Below are 19491 nucleotides of genomic sequence, written 5' to 3' on the forward strand. Positions count from 1 at the left end.
CCAAAACATCATTATGCAGCATATGACTGTAGTTCAAAACAAGACTTCTTATGTTTTCATAACTCAAAAGAGATATTTACAGAAAGAAAAAAAATAAACACATGAACAGTAACTCTTCATTCTTAAAATTTAATCAGTGTTATAAAAGTAATTCATATGTTTATGAAAGTAAACTGAACTTTTTCAGATAAGTATTTTAAAATGTTTTTGTATACATAAATATTATTTTAGAGATGAACGGTACTCATAATTTCAGTACTGTTAAGGCTGTTTCTATATAGAAGCCTAATAACAAATCAGACCTAATATGTAATAGATAATTGGCATAGATTAGAAGGATGAATGTCTGGAAAGGCCTATCCTCTATTTTTCATTCTTAGATCTAACATAGAATCTAACCTTGTACACTATAGGGTCTTTATTTACTTACTTAACATATTTTATTGGGAATCTAATGTATTAGACACTCTGCTAGTCATTGAGGCTACAGTATTGAACAAATATTCAGCATTCCTGTTCTTAACAGAATTTCAACAAATACAGAAAACAAATGTTAAACATTTAATTACAAATACTGTGTGAAGGGTGATACAAGAGGAGTGTGAAGAGTTTTGACAATATTGTCTTTATTTTACAATAAAGGCCAAAATGCTTAATTTTGCCTTTAAGGCCTGTCCAAGCTGGGCTCTCCTTTCTCCCATGCTCATTGGATATTACTGTCCTAACTACAGTGGCCTGCTTTTGGTCCTCAAAGGACCTTCTTCCCTTCTTTTTAGGTCTTTGCTCCTGCTGTTCCTTCTGCCTGGAATGCTTACCACCCTTATACCACCTGATTCCCCAGACTTCACCTGGTTCTTTTTCTACAGCCTTCAGATCTCTGCACAAGAGTTAGTTCCTAAGGAAACCTTCCTTCAGTTTACCAGTTTAAATCAAATTCCCCCTCTGTTTGTTCTCATAGCTCCCTGTTCTTTCCCTTCATATACTCATTACCATTTGTAAGTATATGTTTTTAGAATTAATTAATGTCTCTCTTCTTCTGGAGACAATAAGATCCATGAAGACAGGTCCTATTGTTATTATTTCTCTTTGTGTAGCACAGTGCCTAGCATGTAGAAGGTGCTCAATAAATCTTTGTTGAATGTTAAATGAATGAATAAATGATTGAATGGCACCAATATTAAAGCCAGAAAGGGATAAGGGGAAAGGAGGAAGGGTGAAAGGAAGAGAGGATGTAGAATTAGTTTAATGACTATATGGTCACATCTTGTATGTTATTAAAAGAATTAATTAGTGTTACCTGAAGTTGGAAAGCAGGGTATTAAGAAACTGTTGCTTTTGCTCAGATCAGCTAGAGAATTGAACCATATGAATGGGGTTATATGACAAGCAACTTTTAAAAATTAAACTAACTTAATGTTTTATCATTTTCACAGAGCTCAATTATGGGTAATACTTCTAATTTATTCCTTCAGAATCTTTCCCATGTACCACTGGCACAGCAACAATTAATGAAGTTTGAGAATATTCACACTAATAATGTAAGTATGGAATTATTTTTTCCTTTGAAATTAGCTCAGTTTTTAATGTATATATAATCAGGCTGTCTGTCAGATTGTAAGTTTTACTTGTGTAGTATTTTTATTTGGTTGTATCCTGCTGCCATGAGCAAGTCTTTCTTTTCTTCTTTTGCAGAAACCTGGCTTGCTTGGAGAACCCCCAGCTATGGTACTGCAGACTGCAATAGGGATAGGGTCAGCGCTTTCCTTGAAAACAGAGTTGGGCCATCATGGAGAAGCACATAAAAGTAAATGATGTGTATTTACTGATAAGTCAGTAAACAAATTCGAGATTTAAAACTAGTTTCCCTGTATTCTACTTTTATTTACAGGAAGGCCAATTCAAGTTTTATTTAGTCATTTAAAATTTCAGGAGCCTCTTGACTTTTCCATTTTTAATATTAGAAAACTATCGATAAGTTATTGATGGACTCGCTTCCATGCCAAGATGAGTTTTTCCCTGTTGGATGTGATTTAATATTTAATGAAGGTTCACAGCAATTTGAGGCAAAGACAGATCCTTTTGAGACTGACATGTTGCCTACTGAGCTGACAACACATTTACATAGGGATCCATTTAATTTTTGCCTGGATAAGAAACCCTTAGCTTTTATAAAGAAATATCTGGTATTTGTAAACTTAAAGTTTGATTATTTGTATCATTTTTAAAAATGTGATCGCCAAATTGGTATCGGAAGAAAAATAATATGTGTATGTATTTTTTAAAAAGAAACGAGTATGGTGATTACCATAATTTCTTAATTGAATATGATTTGGAAAGACACTTTCAGTTTGAAGTTCAGTTGAAATTTGTTTGAAGTGAGCATGAAGTGAGGGAATAAAGGCCACCAGTAATTAAAAAAATATGTGTACATGCACACCACACAGACACACACAACACACACACACACACACACACACACCATATTTAGCCTTTGTACATACAACCAGCAAGTCAAATGATCAAATAACTCAATTCTAACTGTCGATATTGACTGGGCAAACTTTAAACCAGTATTCAGACAGGTGTAGAAATTTTTATGGTGATAGGGGTCTGTCCTAAAAATTAAATTTTCTATGCCCAAAAGCTTAGTTGGATTAAAATGCCATGTTTAAATAATAAGGCTTTAGCATGTGTTGCATTAAGAACACTGAAAATTTAGTGTCCAAATAAATACATCCCTAGAAGATAGATCTAAGATAGCTACTCTAAATACTAAAAATAATCATTTAGTGCATTTGCAAAATGTAAATTTGACTGTTTTCAAAATTAGCTCTTTTCATTTAATTTTGACCTGTACATTGTTAAAAAGTGGAATAGTTCAAGATTTTCCTATTAAAACTTTCATTTCTTCCAGAATTTTTTGTTATTCTCTATAAATAAAAATGTGAAACTTTTAAATGTTACATTTGGTGTTCACAAATATCGATGGTTTTTAACCAGTGGTATGCTGATGTTTAAAAACCAGCTCTCTAAGTTAAAAAGAAATCTCGAATTGTAGTATTTGTGGGCTCAACCATGGTTAATTTCCGGTTATCAATGTGAGGACATTGAACTCGAGAGCTGGGAAGAGATATGAGCTAGCTGACCAAATTTATTGCTGGATTTAATCTAACTTTATCAATTTTTAAGTGTCAGAGATTTTTTTTAAACTGAAGACTTAATTATTCCTTCAAATATGAAAGCAGGCAATTGAAAATGATTGGGCATTGTTTAAATAAGGCACTGATGTAACTTAAATGCCAAATAGTACATAAATTTTGCTCCCGACTTGTAAAATATACAATTAAATTAAAAGTTGGGATTACCCTGGAAGTTGTTGAAAATAAGAAAAGCATGATTACTACTATAGGTTTTTTATTTTTCCATACATGAACCTGCTAATTTACAACCTCTAATGTCACTTTTTGAATTTAACCGTTCTCTAATAGGTAAAAAAAAAAAGGGGGGAGGTTTCCTGCATTTTGCCTATAACTTACCAATATCAAAAGGACTATTATGAATAAGTGTTATCTAACCAAAAGTTTTTGCATTTGTGTTCATTACAGCATCTAATCTGATTCCAACTCAAACAGCTCTAACAGCTGGGATGGGCATACTGCCATTCTTTCCAAATCAGCACATGGCTGGACAAGCTGGGCTAGGGCCCGGAAATACTCAGGAGAAGCAGCCAGCCTCCATGGGAATGGCTGAAGGAAATTTCTCAGGGTCACAGGCTTATCTTCAGAGCTTTCCAAAACTTACTGTTGGAGGTTTGCTGACGGGACACCATAAGCAACAACAAAGTCAGCCAAAAGGCACGGAGATAAGTTCAGGGGTAAGAAAACTCTGTGTATGTGTATATGCACGCGCGCACACACACACACACACACACACACACACACACGCACATATGTGTATATATTTGTGTGTATATACATATGTATGTATATATATTCGCATACACACTACACATGCATGAGTGTGTGTGTGTATATATATATATATATATATATATAAAACGGAATTATATGTATATGTACTTTTAAATACTTTTATGTGTATATATACTTTTAAGTTATATCTTAAATGAAATTCTACTTCTATTGTAATTTTTGGTTATTTTATAGGTGGTATAATTTATGAAGTATTATAAAGCAATATTAACTTTTAATTTCAAAGGAAGTTAATAATTTAAAGCATATAAAAATGGATTACAAACTAGATCACTGCTATATGTCAATGACGTGACTTTTTCATAGTGTACATTTACTTCTCAAAATAGAGAAAATATTACACTCTTTAAGAAAAAACCCTGTTATTAAAAACAAAATCCATCTTTTGTTAATTTATGCAGCTAATGTTTGAGACTACACTTTATTACTTTTCAGTGTGTCTGTAAATAAAAATATTTTAATTTGTGTAAAATGAGTTAAGTCTATTATAAAATAAATAATTCGTGAATGAATTATTTATTATAAATATTTGCTTTTCTAAAATGTGAGATATACATAGTTTTCAAAAATACTTGATATTTTAAAAATAAAATAAACTAATTTAAATTCAAAATTTCATAGTTTGGAAAAGCTTAAGAGTATCATTAATAATTATATAAGGATATTATAAGGCTTTCTAAGTAAATAATAATGCTATTCATTAAAATATACTCATTTTCCTATCATAAATGTATATTCTGTAGCTAATTAAGCTATTTTAATATTTATAAGGAGAACCAATTTTACTTGAAAGATGGCAAAGTCAGCTATTAAGCTCTGATCTGTCCAAAAGAACCTAGTCTCTTTTAATTTTGGAAGTTTTTACCCAGTTCATAAACTACCGACATTTATAAATGCTGTAATTGGTGTAGGTAGAATAAAGTACATTTAATTTTTATTTTATTTGTACCCTAAAATATTCTTTGGTTTGTAAGGGTCACCTAGTCAAAGCTGGAGTATGGAGAAATACTACAATTAAACAGTGAGAAAGCTAAGGCATTTCTTTATAGAATAAATTTTAAAATTTTATTTGCAGTATCAATTGCTTGGGTTATCGGAGAAAAACAAATAGAACTCATATATAAATACTCTGCATATTTTTGCACAGAATCTTTCATTTATATTAAATGAAAGCCCCAGGGTCTCTAACAAAACTGGATCTGAGGTGATTCACATAATGGCAAATGAGAGTCTGTTCACTAAAAGACAGCCAAAATCGGGCAGGGTCTGGAAAACACATTCTGTGAAAAGTTGGGGGAAATGTATAAAGCTAGTTTGATAAGTATGACATACAATAAACCAAATTTAGGTTTAACATAACAACGAACAATTGAAGCTTTCAAACAAAGAAACGGTTTGACTATTTCACAAAGATGTGAATGTCTTATCACCAAAAGCAATTAAGCAGCATCTGTACAGATTGTTGTAGAGTGATTCCTCTTTCTGATAATAGGAAGTTGGACGAGGCAACCTCAAACTATATTTTTAAATACGTAGTAAGATTTTGGACTTGGTTAAATAATCAGTTTAACTCAGCTTTAGATTTTTAGACCTGCATCTTTTAAAATATTTTATTGAGGAATAATTGACATACAACATTATTTCAGGTATACAACATAATGATTTGATATTATATCTATAAGTCTAGTTAACATCTGTCACTATACATAAAGAATATTTTTTTCTTGTAATGAGAACTTTTAAGATCTACTCCCTTAGGAACTTTCAAGTATGCAGTACAGTATCATTATAGTAGCCAGGCTGTATATTATATTCCCATGACTTATTTATTTCATAACTGGAAGTTTGTACCTTTCGACTCTTTCACCCATTTTGCCTAACCCTTCAACCCCCACTTCTGGCAACCATCGTTCTGTTCCCTGTATCTGTGAGCTTGTTTTTTGTTTTGTTCTGATTTTTAGATTCTACATACAAGTGAGATCATATGGTATTTATATTTCTCTGTCTGATTTATTTCACCTAACATAATGCCCTCATGGTCCATGCATGTTGTCAAAAATGACAAGATTTCTTTTTTTTTTTTTTGCCAAATAGAGAGAGAGTGTGTGTGTGTGTGTGTGTGTGTGTGTGAGAACACATACCAAATTTTCTTCATCTATTGATAGACACTTAGGTTGTTTCCATAGGTTGGCTAATATAAATAATGCTGTGATGAACTTGGGGGTGCACATATCCTTTTGAGTTAGCGTTTTTGTTTTCTTCAGATAAATACAAGTGGAATTGTTGGATCATATGGTAGTTCTATTTAAATTTTTAATTTTTATTTTTATTTTTGCTATTGAGTTATACAATTTCCTTATATATTTTGGGTATTAACCCCTTATCAGATATATGATTTGCAAATATCATAAATCTCCCATTTAGTAGGTTGCTTTTTAATTTCGTTGATGGTTTTCTTTACTGTAAAGAAGCTTTTTAGTTTGCTGTAATTTCTCTTGTTTATTTTTACTTTTGTTGCCTGTGCTTTCTGTTCTTATCGAAAAAATCATTGCCAAGACAAATTTCAAGGTGATTTTTCCCTATACTTTCTTCTGGTAATTTTATGGTTTCAGATCTTATATCTAAGTCTTTAATTCAAATTGAAGTTTTGTATATGGTGTAAGATCAGAGTCCAATCTCATCCTTTTGTTTGTGGATATCCAGTTTTCTTAGCACTGTTTATTAAAGAAACAGTCTTTCTCCAAAGTGTATTCTTGGCACCCTTGTCAAAAATTAGTTGACCACATACACATGGATTTATTTTTGGGCCCTCTGTTCTGTTCCATAAGTCAATGCATCTTTTTTTAATGCCAGTACCATACTGTTTTGATTACTATAGCTTTGTGCTAAAGTTTAAAATTAGGAAGTAGAATGCCTCCAGATTTGTTCTTAAGATTTCCCTGGCCACCCGGAGTCTTTTGTGGTTCCATACAAATTTTAGGATTATTTTTATATTTTTCTATTACTGTGAAAAGTACCGTTGAAATTTTGATGAGGATTGTGTTTAATTTGTAGATTTCATTGAATAGTGTGGACATCTTAATATTAATTCTTCCAAGATATTACCCTGTTAATACGTATATCTTTCCAGTTATTTGTGTCCTTTTCAATTTCTTTCATCATTGTCACACTTTTTTTTTCACGTTGGTTAAATTTATTCCTAAGTATTTTATTCTTTTTGATGGTACTTTTTTCTTAATTTTTTTATAAATAGTTAATTGTTAGTATATAGAGATACAACTATTGCAAACAGTGGCTATATAACTTCTTCTTTTCTGATTTGGATGCCTTTTCTTTTTCTTGCCTGATTGCTCTGGCTAGGACATCCAGTACTGTGTTGAGTAAAAGTGGTGACAGTAGATATCCTTGCCTTGTTCCTGATCTTAGAGGAAAAGTTTTCAATTTTTCACTGTTGAGTATGATGTTATCTGTGGGCCTGTTCTTTGTACATGGCCTTTATTATATTAAGGTCCACTTCCAGTTTTATGGCAGTTTTTATCATGAAAGGATGTTGGATTTCATCTGATGGTTTTTTCTTTATTCTGTTAATGTGGCGTATCACATTTATTGATTTGTGTGTGTTAAACCATCCTCGCTTGATTATTGTGTACATTCCTTTTAATGTACTGTTGAATTCAGGTTGCTAGTGTTTTGTTTAAGATTGCTAATATTTTGTTGAGGGTTTTTGCATCCACGTTCATCAGGGATATGGGCCTGTAATCTTTTCTCTTGTAATGTCTTTCTCTGGCTTTGGTATGAAGACATTGCTGGCCTAGTAAAAATAAATTAGGAAGTGTTCACTCATTTTCAGTTTTTTGAAAGAGTTTCAGAAAGATTGGCTTTAATTTTTTTTAAAATGTTTGAAAGCGAAGCCATCTGATCCAGGTTTTTCTTTGTTGAGTGTTTTTTGATTAATCCTTATTCATCATTGGCCCGTTAGATTTCTTCATGATTCAGTCTTTGTAGGTTGTATGTTTTGAAGAATTTATCCATTTCTTCTAGGTTATCCTCTTTGTGGGCATGTATTTCTTGATGATAGTCTCTTTTGATCCTTTGTATTTCTGTGGTATCAGCTGTAATGTCTCTTTCATTTTTAACTTTGAGTGCTCTCTCTTTTATTCTTGGTTAGTCTAGCTAAAGATTTGTCTATCTTTTCAAAACACTAATACTTAATTTTATTAATCTTTCTAGTCTCTATTTCATTTATTTTTACTCTAATAAATACCATTCTCTTTCTTCTGCTAATTTTGAGTTTAGTTTGTTCTTTCTCTAGTTCCTTGAGCTGTAAAGTTAGGTTTTTGAGATAATTCTTTTTTCTTCATGTAGGCATTTACTGCAATACATTTCTCCGTTAGAGCTGCTGTCACTGCATCGCATAAGTTTTGATATGTTGCATTTTCATTTTCATTTGTCTCGATACTTTTTGATTTTCCTTTTGATTTCTTCTTTGACCCACTGGCTGTTGAAGAGTGAGTTATTTAATCTTTACATATCTGCGAATTTTTCAGTTTTTTCCCCTCTTATTGATGTCTAGTTTCATACCTCTATGGTCAGAACAATACTTGATATGATTTCAATAGTCTTAAATTTCGGAAGGCTTGTTTTGTTGCTCAACATAAAATCTGTTTTGTTTTGTTTTGTTTTGTTTTGGTGTCATATCCATGAAATCATTGCCAGATTCAATATCATGAGGCTTTCTACCTAAGCTTTTCTTTTAAGAGTTTTATAGTTTTAGCTCTTACATTTAGGTCTTTGTTCCATTTGGGGTTAATTTTTGCATGTGATGTTAGATAAGAATGTACTTCTTTTACATATGGATATCTAGTTTTCCCAGCATTTTTATTGAAAAGACTGTTCATTCCCCATTGAATAATCTTGAAAATTATTTAACATTATATGTTGAGATTTATTTCTGGACTCTATTTCATTTGTGTGTTTGTGTCTTTATGCTACTCTCACACTGTTGACGTTGCTGTAGCTTTGTAGTAAGTTTTGGGGTTTCCTGATAGTCCATATGAATTTTAGGATGGATTTTTTTTCTGCAAAAAAGTTAAAATTTTGATAGATCATTTTGGGTAGTATTAACATTTTAACACTATTAATTCTTCCAACCCATGAACATGATGTCTTCTCATTTATTTGTCGTCTTTAATTTCTTTCAGTAATTTTTTTGTAGTTTTCAGTGTACACGTATTTCTCCTCCTTGGTTCATTTAATTCCTGAGTATTTTATTCTATTTCATGCTACTGTAAATGGAAGGAGTTTTATTTAATTTTCTGTTTGTATTTGTTACTGTATAGAAACAACTGGTTTTGCATGTTGATTTTGTATCTGAAATTTATTAGTTCTAAAAGTTTGTGTTTGTGTAATCTTTACAGTTTTCATGTCATCTGCAAACAGATTATTTTACTTTTTTTTTTTAATCTGATGCCTTTTACAACTTTTTCCTGTCAATTGCTCTAGATAGAATTTTTAATACTATGTTGAGCAGAAGTGGTGAAGGCATCTTTGTCTTGTTCTTGATCATAGAGGAGAAGGTTTCAGTCTTTTCACCATTGAATATAATGTTACCTTTTTATTACATGACTTTTATTATGTTAAGATAGTTTCTTTCTATTCCTAATGTATCGAAGGTATTGAATTTTAATCATGTAAATGTATTGAATTTTGTTAAATGTTTTTCCTACAAAAATTGAGGTGATCATATGCTTTTTTTCAACCTTCATTCTTTAATATGATTTATTACACTGAATGATTTTTGTATGTTGAATCATCCTTGCATTCTAAGATTGAATCCCAATTGATTATAGTGTATAATCCTAGTATTCTGCTAAATTTGCTTTGCTAGTGATTTATTGATGATTTTGCATCAGTATTGATAAGGGATATTGGTCTGTATTTTTCATGTAATGTCTGTCTCATTGCTGTTCTCATTGAATGAGTTAGGAAGTATTCCCTCCTTTTCTGTTTTGTGGACGAGTTTGAGGATTGGTGTTAATTCCTCTAAATGTTTGGTAGAATTCTCCAGTGCAGTCATTTGGTCCAAAGCTTTTCTTTATTTAGAGTCTGTATTTATTTATTTTAAAAAATTTTATAAATGATTCTCATTTATAGCTAGAATTGATAATCACTAAGATGGATATAATCTTATTATATTAGCAATCTGAGTACTTTATTAACAAAATCTGAGACTTCTTTGCTACTTTTTCTCAATCACTATATTTTCTCCAGGATACTTCCCCTTCTCTTGCTATATGCTTTCTTTTGGTATATATCTAATGGTTTTAGTTCCCACTTTTAATCTTACGGTTCTAACTTAGACTTCATTTGAGCTGTCTTATCTACTACTTGAATATGAATTTCTTAAGGGTAGTATTCCTGTTTTATTCATTTTGGTACTATCAGACTTACCACAGTGCCTAGAACATAGTAAGTGTTCTCATCGGCATCCGTGATTTACATACCACAAGGAAAACTGGACTTCTTCAGCGCTTATGAAGACGTTCAAAACAGATTCCTGTGCCCAAATATAATAATATTGGTTACATAAAGAACAACTATAAGCACTGGCTCTCAAATATAGAAATAAACACTTGAGATTATACTTTCTTCATCCTGTTCAAGGAACAAAATAAAAATGAACTTAAGATGAAAACAGTTGTTACTAGCTTTAATTTTAATTTTAGTAACCTGAATTGTATCTGATTTTAAAATCTTTACCATCAAAGAGTGAAAAGTAAAATATTGTCAATATGAAATACACTAAAGAATCAGCCCATGATTTTGTCTTTTTTTTTTTCTGTTAAGGAAATACTAGAATCTTTACACCTAGTTATATAAAAATATACCGATATCATATTTTCAAGAAATTAAATTTCTAGGGTTATGATCTAAATGTAGAATTGGGTTTTATTAAATCTGCATATTTTGTTTGGTATCATTTTTAGTATCAGAGATAAATAAGCTTTGCCTTTGTTACTTGGCTATGGCCATACAATATAAAATAAAAATCTTACTAAAAAAAGGTTATTTAAATCTTTTTTAGAAGTTGCACTCATGGAAATCACTTCCAGAATTTATGTTGATAATTGTTTACATATTAAAGTCTGCAATACCATGAATTGCTCATGCCCTGCTTTCCCTCGCACTAGAGCAATGATTCTCAAAGTGTATTTATTCCCCAACCAGCAGGATCAGCATTACCTGGAGCTTCTTAGAAATACAATTCTTGAACCCCACTCCAGACCTCCTAAATCAGAAACTGTGGAGTGGGGCCCAGGGACCTATGTTTCAACAAGCCCTTCACGTTACTCTGATGCACACACAAATTCGGGAATCACTGACTTAGAGAACTCAGGGAATATTCGAGATTGAGGTCTGTAGATGAGAGTCAGCAGGCTCTGAAGTAGGCTCCCTTATGAGGGAGGGAAAAGAGTGGGAGAGAGGATTTCTTTTCATTTTCTATTGCCAGTTTTATATTACCACTTCTGTGAGCCTCGAATCACGAAAGTCTTGGTAATGGTGTGGGTAGAGGCATTCGTTGCTGAATGGCAATATTCTGGGCAATGCAATATAACTTAAGAAAGGAAGAGTTTGAGGCCTGGCTCTAACACTAAATGTATTTTCTTTAATGTTGATAACAGTATTAATGGAAATAAGGTACAGGATTTGGTTTTTCATGTGAAGATGATTTCCCTCCTGGTTCAAATGAGAAGGTTGTACAAGGTGGCCTTTCATTATCTTTCAGTTCTAAAGTTCTATGGTTCCAGAATAGTTTTATTAAAAAAAAAAACTAAAAAACAGTAGTAGGTGAAATGGGATAATTTTAATTAACATCCAGAAATATTTTATAACTATATCTCCAAACGTTATGTTCTACAATTTTTTTTTGATCACACTAGACTAGATTTATTGAAGAATAAGTATTTCTTTTTCTGCATTTTTGTTTTCTTCTACCTCTTATTAAGCATCCACTCTTTTATTTATCATAAATAGGCTGCCTCTAAGAATCAGACTTCACTCTTGGGAGAACCACCAAAGGAAATTCGGCTGAGTAAAAATCCATATTTGAACTTGGCAAGTGTGTTGCCCAGTGTGTGCTTATCCTGTAAGTGATAACTCAGTATTTTGGAGTTTTATTGAATAGTTGCCATTATGGGTTTTACTTTAATTTTTAACTTGAGGTATATAATGTCTGTTAACCAATTAAAGCCTCAATTATAAGTGAAGTCTTTAAATTGGAAGAATAACTAAAATTAAGACACTTAAAATGCATTCTATTTTATTTAAGGAAAACATCTTTTATAATATTTTAAGAATGTAGTCAGTTTATTGTATTGTTATTGAATCATGATTGAAAATAATTGGGCAAAGGAACTATTTGGCAATCCTATAATCCTTTAAAATAGATATAGAATCATATTTCTAAGATAGAGGTTTAAACTGCTAAGTAATCTAATATATCCAGAGTATTTGCAAAATTCACCAAAAATATATGAGCTACTAATAATTGGCAGAAGTGGGATTCTCACTTTTTTGGAGGATTTCCTCAGGTCTTCATCTGGTGTAAATTAACTATTAATCCAAACATAATTTTAACAGAAAATCACAAATGCGGTATGCTCAGTGCACTAGGATATTCAGTAAAACATTGGTTGTCAGTAGTGAAAAACTGACTTACTGTTCATCAGTAGAGGAAAGGCCAAATAAACAAACAGTTCATTGTAAAATTGAATACTATACAACTGTTTTTAGTAATTGAGGAAGAGCCAGCTACTTGTACCATTAGGAAATGATCTCTAAAGCAAATTAAGTGGAAAAAGCAGATGTATGCATTAAAAATTGTTCCATTTATGTTTATTTAAAGCTGTGTATTCTTACATGTACATATTTGAATACGTAAATACATAAAGTAAATCTGGGAAAATAAATTCTAAACAGCTGCCTCTGGGAAAAAGAATAGGATTGAAAAAAGATGAAAGATGAATTTTATTTTTAATGTGCATTCTCTATTTTATGAAATAGCCTCTTGAATCTAAACATTAATTTGTAATTTTTTAAAACCAGGAAAAATTTTAACATGCTTCTAGTATACCAGTTCTATTTTTATCTGGTATAAAAATTGATGGTTCCAATTATTACATTAACAAGAATGGTTAATTTACATCTTGTATGCTTTGTTTTAGATTATTGGACATGTTTTTTAAATGTTTCCACCAAAATTATTTATGCATAGGGCAAGCTGTCATTTTCAGCTGTTTTAAATGAACAAGACCATATCATTTACATTTTTATCCCAGGGATCATAAATATAGATATATACTGGCAAAGTAAAATTTGTGTTCTAGTTAAAAATATTCTGAATTAATAAGTTTTGTACTGTGTTTATAGCTTATAATAAAACAGCCTAACTATAATATATGTATTGATTTGGCCTTTAGCCCCTGCGAGTAAAACCAGTTTACAGAAGACTGGGATTGCAAGCAACATCCTGGATGCGATCTCTCAGGGCAGTGAATCACAGCGCACACTGGAGAAGTGCATCGCTCAACCCTTTGGTGACTATGCACAGGTAAATGACTTTCAGATTTTGATAATATATAGAAAAGTTGGTTCAACTATTTCTTGAGTTCACTGAACATGAAATTATGATTCCTATAATATCGTAGGAAACTAAAATTACACTAATCTACACGATGCTTTTTGCTCACCATTTGGAATTTTAGGACACATTCAAGAGATTAATGTCATTTTGCACTAGGTAGTTACCTGTCATTGTTTACACTAGTGATCAGCAAACTACAGACCAAATCCAGCCCACCACCTGTTTTGTAAATAAAGTTTTATTGGCCATTCATTTACATATCGTCTGTGGTGCAGTTGCACTATAATAGCAGAGTTGAGTAGTTACAATAGAGACTATGTGGCCTGCAGGATTAAATATTTACAGTCTGGCTCTTTACAGAAAAACTCCTGACCTCTCAGTTACATCATAGTGGAGAAACCCAAAGAAATGTCTCTGATTAAGAAACCCAAAGAAATGTCTCTATTCTTCACCACCGCTTATTGATGTAGAAACATTATCATAATTACAGGCACTGTTATGAAAAGTATTATATTCAAAAGACATACTATGTCATTACTTGCTTATGTCAGCTTTGCTTTGCCTTTTCTCTTTCAGCTTACTCTTAGTAGCTTAAGCTGAGAGTACATGTCATGTTAGCAGTATATGATTATGTAATAATGAGAGTCTTATGATTAAAAATGCTGATTCTTTCTTATTTCTCAGAGCAGTCAGCTTTTTCTCAGCTCTATCCTGTCTCTTGGAGCAATGCCTACACTTTGTTTTCCTTGGAGCAACTCTGTTTGTCTTACCTGTTTCTAATAAACTTAGAAAAACAATGTGGATTCACTTAGAACAATTGGTACCTAGTTATGCTTTTATGATAGGGTACTAGAAACACAGGTCAAATAGACTCTGGAGAAATGGTGCAGCTGGATATTAGCAAACTATATAAAAGAGTCTCTTATATACCTGTGGAAAAGATAGAGCTATGTAGGTTAGGAGGTGATGTAATTAGGTGGCAGCATACCTAATAAGGAGCAATAGTCAAGAACAGACAGAACCTGGAAGGCACCTTCTTACATGTTTCAGAGGGTTCCACCTTCATTCTTATTAACACTACTTATTAACATTCTAAGTAATGACTTAGATAAGGAAATTTGCAGGTGACAAAAGCCATAAAATTAGAGATGCGTAAAATCACTTATGATTAATTTATAGTTGTGAAAATTAGAAAGCCTAAATTTCCAACATTTGTATAAGACTGAATAAATAAGTTGTCATCTTTATACCAAGAAATACTATGCAAATTTTATTTTTATTACGTCATATAAAACCATGTGTAAGCACATGGTAAATATTATATAATCTATTGTTTTTTTTAAAAAAATTATAAAATATAGTCCTGTACGATTCTGATTTTTTTATTTCTTTATAAGGAACAAAATTTTATAAACAGGAGGAAGCACAATACATTTTAAAAAGTTTAGTTAAATGTATGATTTGTTTTAATAGTTATTTTTTGTACTTTTATTTCACTTTTGAACTTTGTCTTGCTTTTCTCATTAGGAGTTTTGCTTAATTGATTTCTGTGGTTTTTGGATACTTTTCCTACCTCGCTTCTGACTTGCCTCCTCAGAGGTACTGTGGAGATGTGGGTCCTCCCTGGATTCATTGTCCCCTTGGACAGTCCCTACTATTTCCTAACGCTTGTTCATGAAGTAAGATATTTTCTTTCTGTCCTGTGTTCTTTCATCCTTCTAAAGTAAACTTAATTAAATGTTAGTTATGGAATAAAGTAACTAGTAAAAGGTGGTCATGTTTTAGGAATTCCGTCTACTATTCCCACTGCTAAAATGGAGGAAGAGATCTAAGGGAAAAACAAACAACATTTTTTTGTATATTTTTTAACACTTGCTACATGCTTTGTAATGTAAGATTTACTCTTTCTAACAATCCTGAGATTTAAAAGACCACCTCCATAATCCAAGTGGAACACTATAAAGGGGCAAATAATCTTTCCAAGTTCATGCAGTTATTAAATGATTTCTCTGATTACGAAGTCCACATTATACCATGGAGAAGTTTCTTCAGGCATGGAAGTAGTATCTCGTAGAAACTGCTTGTTTTTTGTATTAGCTGCTATACATAAGGATTAGGAGACAGTGGTTATGTCAAGATATAGATGGATATAATACCTACTTTCAATAAAACTATCACATTTAAAAATCCAAATTGGCATTCCTGTTTTGGAGTTGCTCATCTTAGATTATCCCTCCTGCAGATAATCATTATTAAATTGTGTTAAATATGAAAGGAAAACAACTATTTGCAGGCCCTGGAAGATGACCAACAGTAGGCAGAAACTGAAGGGAATCAGTCCTTGAAAAAGGGAAGTCGCACTGGATGAGATTAGCGTTCCTTTGGCTTTTTGCTTAATACCACCTAGTTTGTATAGCCTTACCAGCTGATGGAGTCAGAGGACAGAGTTCAAGACTGTTAGCAAGGCTAAAAAGCAAGGGGGGTAATCTCAGGAGAAGGGGGTTACATAAGAAGAAGCCTCAAAATCTCTATGTAAACTGAGCCCATATATACTTGACCGACTCCTGAATTACGTTCGTGTGAGGGAGAATCTAGTGGAAAACAACAGATGGAAGGCTGAAGAACTGCGAAGAGATTCAACTCCTCCATACACAGAGGAGACAGTTTGGAGTTTGAGTTCAGAAAAGTTAACTCCTTCTTACAACAAAAGTCAAGTTATCAGAGGAAGATTTTATAACCTATAGTCTCTACAATATATCATCCACAAAAATTACTAGATAGTTGAAGAAACAATGTTACCCACAATTAAAAGAAAAAGGAATTAATAGAAACTGACCCCAGGGTGACCCGGATGTTGGTCTTAGTAGACAAAGACTTAGAGCAACTGTTATAAATATGTTCAAGAACTTAAAGGAAAATAAGGTCAAAATGAACAGATAAGGAATTTCGGAAAGAAATATAAACTAAAAAGTATAGAAACTCTAGAAATGAAAAGTATAATATCTGAAAAAAAAATACACTGAATGGACTTAACAGGAGATTGGAGAAAGCAGGGGAAAAAAATTTTAATTAACATAGACAAATCAAAAGGAATAATTCAGTCCGAAGAATGAAGAGAAAGAGATTGAAAACCAATGACCGGATCATCAGGGATCAGAGGGACAGTATCAGGCAGTCTAAAATAAATGTTATTGGAGTCCCAGGAGGAGGGGAGAAAGATAAATGGAGCATAAACTATTTGAAAAAATAATGGTAAAAACATCTCCCAAATTTGATTTAAAAATCTTACAGATCTAACAGGCTCAGAGACGACCTTTGCAAAGCAGGCTAAATAAAAACAAAATTTGATCTAGGCACACCAGTTAATATGCTGAAAACCAAAGTTATAAAGAGATTATCTCAAAAGCAACAATGTAAAAAGAACGCACATTACCTATTGATATTCTGGGCCAAATAATTCTCTGTTGTGGCAGGCTATCTTGTACATTGTGGGATGTTTAGCAGCATCCTTGTCCTCTGCCCATTAGATTGCCCCCCATTGAGAACCACTATGTTAAAACAACTGGTAAATATGTGAGTAAATAGAAGAGAGACTATATTTTCTTTTTTAAATTTATTTAAAAGCAACATTATAACACATTGAGTTTATAATGGATTATAGATGTAACATATTTGATATTCAAGGGACAGCATGGAGTGAATGAAATTATGTTTGTAGGGTTATTACATTTCTCATGAAGAAGAACAATAGTAACTTGAATAAATTGTGATAAATTATGGAATGCATATGTAATCTGTAGAACGATCATTAAAAAATACAAAGAAGTACAGGCTAAAATGTCAGTAGTTTAATTACAATGGAATTTTAAGAACATTTGATTAAGCCAAAAATATCAGGAAAGGAAAAGGAAAATTGGATGAATAGAAAACAAATAGCTAAGTGATAAATCTCAATTGAGTAATAATAGTTAAATCAAAATGGACTACATGTTCCAGTTAAACAAAGAGATTGTCAAAACAAAGCAAGAATGTACACTTTTACCACTTTTATTAAACTCTTTACTGGAGGTTTTAGTCAGTGCAACAAAGTTTTTTAAAAAGTATCAAATAAGAAAGGAAAAGTAAAAATGTTTCTTTTTGTGTATGACATGATTATTTACATAAAAAAATCCTAAGAATCTAAAAAACCACCACTAAAACTAGTAAGTAAACTTTTCAGTCTCAGAAGGGCGATATGCAAAAATGAATTGTATTTCTATATACTAGCAGCAAACAATCAGAAAATAAAGTTTAAAAAATTTTTCCATTTATAATACCAAACATGAAATACATAGCAGTAAATTAAGAGAATATTTGCAAGAACTCTACAATGAAAACTTGTTACAAAACATTACTGAGAAAAATTAAAGAAGATGCCTGTGAATGGAGAGTTACATACCGTATGTTCATGGATGGGAAGACTTGGATATTGGTATGATATCAGTTCTCAAATCGATTGATAGATTCAGTACAATTCTAACCAGTTTCTCAGCAGTCTTTTTTCTTAGAGATTAACAATCTGATTTTTAAAATTATATTGAAATGCAAAGGAACTGCACTACCCAAAACAGTCTTAGAAAAGAACAAAGTTGGAGGACGAATTCAAGATGTAAAGTCATAGTTACTAAGACTATGTGGTGTTGGCCTAATGGTAGGCAAATATATCAGGGGGACAGTCTAAAAATAGATGCATACTTAAGTGGTAAATTGATTTTTGACAAAAATTTCCAAAACAATGTCACAGGTGAAGAAGAGAAATATTAGAACAACTGATTATCCATATTGGAAAACATGAGCCCGGATTCTTGCCTCATTCCATACTCTAAAATTAGTTTGCGATATATCATGGGCCTACATGGAAAATCCAAGCCATAGATGACATCAGCAAAAATGACACAATGGAAACCTCTAAACGTTCTCTCCTCCAAAAATCACCAATAAAACTGGCAAAAATTGTAGAATCAACTTTTACAAAACTCTGGGAATTAACCACAGGCTTATAGCAACCTGGGGAGCATTTATTCAAGAAAAATGGCAGGATGTTGTAAGAACAGCCAGCTTTGTGGTCTTTTAACTTACCTTATTCCTGTTTCCAACAGTCCATGTTCACAGGGAAGACCAGGATGTTGGCAGCCACAAGAAGGGTGCGGGAAGGGGTTGGAGCTCATATAATGCCACATTCCCAGAGAATTGTCAATATTTGACCTGCTTGCTGGTTCCCTGGAAGACCCCAGTTGCAAGGCTGTTTTCATCTGACCTGACTCCAAGCTTAACCAATGCAGAAAGCTTTTAACAAAGTTTGTTGAAAACATTTAGAGGAAATTATTTAACTTTGTGGTTGCCTGAGACAGTAGATTACATTTGGGGCAGAGAATGGGCTAGCCAAAGCTTTATAGGAAAAGCTGGGGAATTGAATGCTCACAGGGGCTTTGAAAAGCCAACCTACCTGGGACTCTTACAAGACCGTGCACACGTGTAGGACTGAACATGCCCAGGAAGGACCCTCAAAGGCTATAAACTCTCACATTTAGAAGAGACAGCTAAAACAAAGTTGTCAGCTGCCGGGCTGAGTATTGAAGGCATGGCCCAACACACACAGAGATACACACACACAGCCATCCACCCACCCATGCACCCTCAGCAAAGTCTGGGAGCCTTATTGGTTCAGGGCATCTCTGTCCAATCATTGTCTGCCCACTAAGCTAACAGAGTGGAGTCTTCAGTGACCCCCACACACAAATAAAACAGACTTTAGATAACTAATTCAGAAAAGTCACTGAACAAACAAACAGCAATAACAAAGTTTGAAGAGGGAGT

The 19491-nt window shown here is 32.5% G+C and overlaps 1 protein-coding gene across 2 annotated transcripts in view; it reads left to right on the plus strand.

The window, feature by feature from the left end:
- The window catches only part of RAVER2 (ribonucleoprotein, PTB binding 2), a 71454-nt gene that overhangs the window by 37246 nt on the left and 14717 nt on the right, over positions 1-19491 (plus strand). The window contains exons 7-11 of one of the 2 annotated variants that reach the window (XM_039838490.1): positions 1473-1538; positions 1693-1804; positions 3606-3874; positions 12027-12138; positions 13472-13602. In XM_039838490.1, the coding sequence (XP_039694424.1) occupies positions 1473-1538; positions 1693-1804; positions 3606-3874; positions 12027-12138; positions 13472-13602 (690 nt within the window). Of the gene's footprint in view, positions 1-1433; positions 1539-1692; positions 1805-3605; positions 3875-12026; positions 12139-13471; positions 13603-19491 lie in introns of both variants that reach the window. The other variant, XM_039838489.1, reaches the window with a different exon arrangement.

This window comes from Pteropus medius, unplaced genomic scaffold (genome assembly GCF_902729225.1).
Source record: "Pteropus medius unplaced genomic scaffold, Ma_sr-lr_union100, whole genome shotgun sequence".
Classification (NCBI taxonomy): domain Eukaryota; kingdom Metazoa; phylum Chordata; class Mammalia; order Chiroptera; family Pteropodidae; genus Pteropus; species Pteropus medius.